Source organism: Vigna angularis, chromosome 9 (assembly GCF_016808095.1).
Source record: "Vigna angularis cultivar LongXiaoDou No.4 chromosome 9, ASM1680809v1, whole genome shotgun sequence".
In the NCBI taxonomy this organism is placed as follows: Eukaryota; Viridiplantae; Streptophyta; class Magnoliopsida; order Fabales; family Fabaceae; genus Vigna; species Vigna angularis.
Window position 1 is genome coordinate 28,209,520 of NC_068978.1, and position 4,890 is coordinate 28,214,409.

A 4,890-nucleotide genomic window follows, 5' to 3' on the forward strand; every position below is an offset into this window, starting at 1 on the left:
GATCTCCAAAATTGAAAGGAAAATAAATTAAGTAATTCATGAATGAGTCTAGACATTTGCCATTTTAATTATACGACAATTAAATGCAAAAAAATTGCATGCGTGATCTACATTTAGTCTATGTATGAAAGAATATGGAAGTTAAAAAATTAAAAAATCGTCATTCTTCTTGTTATGCTCAGGATTCTCTACGCCATCATCATCATTCGTGGGAAAAAACACTTCGTTCACAAACACTTCCACGTCGTTTTTGCTAAACCCCACTTTGTTCTCAACCTCATTTGTAGGAATATAAGGTGGTCTTGCAATGTGCAACACTTTGTCCCACTTAACCCCTTTGAAGAAATCGTGGCCTTTGATCTCCTCCACTGGGATCCGACGGTCAGGATCTTTTTCCAACAATCTTGAAATTAAATCCCGTAACGCCGTCTTCTCTCCCGTTAACTCTGGCTCTTTAGTTAAGATCCGGTAAAACGTTTCCTTCCTATTTAAGCCTTTAAACGGCGTCGTTCCGTACAGCATCTCGTACAACAAGATGCCGTATGACCACCAATCAACGCTAAAACCGTGACCTTTCCCTGATAAGATTTCGGGTGCCACGTATTCTTCTGTTCCAACGAACGAGTTTGATTTCTCAACCGAGTCAGACTCCGTGCGACGCACTGAGTCGACTGTACTTAGCGGGGGCTCCGAGTCCGAGTCCCACGGCGAGATGCCGGAGTTACAAAAACTGTATATACGAGTTAATCGTTGTTGTTTCCTTGAACGTTTCTCCGAGTTAGGACTCGGGGTCGAGTTTTGACTCAGTGAGTGAGGGGATTTAGGGTTTAGCTTTTTGGAGAGATCAAAATCGACAAGCATTATGTGGCCGTTTTCTTGAATCATCACATTTTCTGGCTTCAAATCTCTGTACACTATTCCCATTTCGTGTAAATATTCCAATGCAAGCACCAATTCTACAGCGTAAAACCTACAAATTGATAAAAAAAAAACATCAGATAATTCTCTTTTTATGCTTCGGTTTTTATGAAAATAAAAGAAAAACTACGTCCATTTTCTTTCCTTGTTATTAATTATAAGACTATTTTTTAATTATATAATTAATTCATTTTTAAAACATTATTTATAAATATTATAAATACCAAAGAAGGAGTAAATACTTTTTTCTTTTCTTTACTTTCTTTTTTATAGTAATATAAACTGGTACCATAAAAAGAATAAAATTTCTTAGTGTTTTTTTCTTTCTGACCTAACTTTCTCACAAAAATTAGGAAGGAAAGATTAAGTGAACAGTGCGACCGAATAGGACAAGCAAACAGATTCGGTCTTGTTTGGTTGGCAACAGAAATAAATGAAGACAGCTTTTTTTATCTATTTTTCAAAGACTCCTTGTTTAAACTGCGTAAAAGAAAATCGAACGTCTTAATCCACCACTTTCCCTTATTATAGTTTAATATTTCATTGAAACAATATCTTCTAGCTTATATCAATTTTAACATAACTAAAATAGTTTAAGTATGAATAGACTAAAATTATTAAAACAAAATTTGTTAACATTACTCAAATTCTATAAAAACTATGTACAGAGATTCATGAATTTACGAATCAAAGAAATAGATAATCCAGTATTTGAGAAATTGCTGAAATGGTTTCATAATTTTTTAGGTGAATTTGTAAAAAACATAATAATTTAAAGAAAAACCAATGTTTTCTTAGAAAGATCCGACATAATCAATCTAACTATTTTGCACAATAATTAATGTACAAAAAAAATAACATAACATTCATGTTCATATTGATATTCATACTATGCGCCTAAAAGTTTTACTGAAAACAGATTCTGATTACAAAATTTATTATTTTACATTTTTTTTTCTTATTTGTAAGATTTAAATATTAACAAAAACGTTTACCTTTCTTTTATCAAACTCAATTTATATCTTACACTCATTATTTCACTGTTATTTACAAAATTTAATATAGCATTATTTATCATTTATACTTCTATTTTTTTCAGCTAACTTTTTATTAAATTACGTATATTAATTAATAAAAAATAGAAATTTATGAATATTGCATCAGGATAAAAAGATATTTATTATATGTATTAACTTCTCTAAAATAACCTTTAAAAAGAGGAGTATCAAAAACAACTAATTTGATCACACGTTATTTCAGAAGTGAAAAAAAAAAGAGTAAAACAAAAATGAACTACGAACATTTTCATTCTTCTAAGCTGAATTTCTGGTCAACCTAACTGGGAAATGAAAGTTCAGAACTCGGAGATTCTCTTCTTCGCAAGGTTTCGTTTTTACTTTAACCAAACTGAAGAAAATGAAACGAAGAAAAGGTATTATTCTAACGTACCTGATGGTGTCATCGGAGAACATTTTCTCAGTCTGTTTCTTCCTGAGAGAGTGGAGCGTGCCACCATGGCAGTAATCGATGGCGAACGCAATCACTTTCTCCGTTTCAAGAACGCCTCTAAGCCTCGGCAAGAGCGGATGATCGAAACGACGGAGCACTTCCTCTTCAAACGACACTCTCCCGTACTCCTCCTCGTCCTTCTTTCTCGTTCTTTTCTGCGCAATCAGCGCCTTCGACATCACTTTCAGTGCCACGCACTCTCCCGACCGCCGGCCACCGGCGCGAGCCAGGAACACCACGCCTTTGGCGCCGCGCCCCACGGCGGAGACCACTGTCATGTCCTCGAAATTAAGCGACCGATCGGAGGTGCTTTCGCCGTCGCCCATGGTATGGGTTACAGGAAACCGGAAATGAGCTGGTGAAGTTTTCTTCTTTTTTCAGTTGAGATTTAGGTTGACGGTGTTGTAGAGGTTTTATAGGGCGTGCGTGAACGGTGGGTGCATACTTTTACTTCCTTTATTTTTTGCTTGCGGTCCAAGATTTTTGCGATTGAATGGACTTTTGTGAAGGTTGCGTGATCGTCGGACACGTGTACAAAACGACGTCACTGTTGACGTGTTATTGTGAAGAGAGAGCGAAACTGCGGGAACGTGACTAAAACGCGTTTGGATTCTAGACTGTGACACTGTTCGGTGTTTTTTGTTTCAATTCACATGTCGATAGATCTTATAAACACTCACACTATTAAGTAAAACTTGGTTTAGCAGTGTCTCAACTATATGATATTAAGTTTAACACATTAAAAATTTATAAAAAAACAGTAATTATTTTAAGTTGATAATGATTTATTTCTAAAATAATCATTAAGTCCTTAAATGTATAAAAGAAAAATATAAATTAGTATATGAATTCTACAACTTTTGTATCATGTATTGACTCAAATAGTATTATCTTCCCTATCCTTTTAATAAACCATAAAACTTATATAATTTTGATAAATTTAAACATCTTTTATAACTACCTTTCTTTTGTTTAGTCATATTTTCTTTTGAATAACTAAGTTTTACTTAATGTCTGGCCTTTGTTAAATGATTATTTATTTTAAGAGCTAAATTGTTTAAATCTCTTATATTTATAAAAAAGAAAAAGAAAAAGATACAGTTCATGATTTAAGCATATTAATTATGATGAGACATAAATAGAAAAATAATCTTGTAAAAAACGCAGAGAAATTTTAAAACAATTTATTTTATATCACAGAAGTTAATTAAATAAAGTAGTTTATCAATTTCTTACAAATTTAATGACATATTTTACAGGAGAATAATGTGTAATATTATTTTCTTTATATTTTATAAAATAGAAGACATTTTTATAATTAGTAACAAAGAAAATACCGACATTATTATATGCTGGTTAGAATAATTTCAAATTTTAAGAAATTTTAAATTTTAATTATTTGAAAAGTTAAAATACATGTATGAATTTTTTGAAAAAAAGAACAGTTTCTTTTGCTTGTGTATTTCATAAAAAACGTAACAAATAGATCAGTTTTACTACTACTACCGATTTTTTTATTTTTTATTTTTACTTTTTTCTTCTAGAAGTACTTAAAAAAAGTTTATTACAAACGTACTCATTCTATTCCACCTTAAAGAAAGGAAAATAAGTAGTTTTGCAAGCATTTTCTTCCTTTTTACCAAGGAAATGGTCTTTAACTTTGTTGTTAAGTTAGACCACCCCACACTTTTCTTCCTTCTTTTCTTTTAAAATATTATTCTATGACATATTCAATCTGTTCACACTAAACCATTAAATCCGTCACAATTATTTTTTATTATTTTTTTAATCCACATCTTAAATTATATATATAAACATTGTTATGTTATAAGAAAATAATTTTAGTCAAACTGGGAGCATGGAAAATGCACTAGACATGAAGCAGAGCCTCTTGTTTATAACCATAATAAAAAAAATGCAGCATTCCATGGATGATGATGACATAATTAATTTTTTAAATCATCTCACAACTCAGAATCTCAGATGAAATAATTAGCGCAGGGATGTGATGAGAATATATATAATGTTCATCTTTATATTCATATTTTTAAAGAAAATATCTATTTTTTATGAATAAATAGGTATAACTTAATTAAACCAAACTTACTTAAAAACATAAATACGTTTCTTTAACTGAACCAAGTCATATATATACATGATCGAAACATAGACCAAATTAATAAAATGATTTTTTTAAAAGAAATAAACTAAATAACTTCACGAAAACAAATTTGTTATAACTTAATTGTTTATATAGAGTGGTTACATTAAAAAAATTATTTTTGCAAACCCCTAATCTTTATATTAATAGAAATTTTATTATTATTTTTTATTATGTAACTAATCTAATATCTATATTTATGTTAAGAGTTAAATTCTTGTATTTGAAAATGTTAAAACCTAGTCAGAACATACATTTTGAAGTGAAAAGAAGAAAACTGAAACTTATATTGGAAACGAGAG

At 30.6% G+C, this 4,890-nt stretch overlaps 1 protein-coding gene across 1 annotated transcript; it reads right to left on the reverse strand.

Moving 5' to 3' along the window:
* Positions 1 to 2,830, reverse strand: LOC108347046 (serine/threonine-protein kinase OXI1). The gene is made up of 2 exons (XM_017586155.2): positions 2,368 to 2,830; positions 1 to 970 (listed from the first exon to the last, which is right to left on the reverse strand). Exons 1-2 carry the CDS (start codon positions 2,751 to 2,753, stop codon positions 142 to 144), a joined length of 1,215 nt encoding a protein of 404 aa, XP_017441644.1. The 5' UTR covers positions 2,754 to 2,830; the 3' UTR covers positions 1 to 141.
* Between the last annotated feature and the right edge of the window lie 2,060 nt (positions 2,831 to 4,890).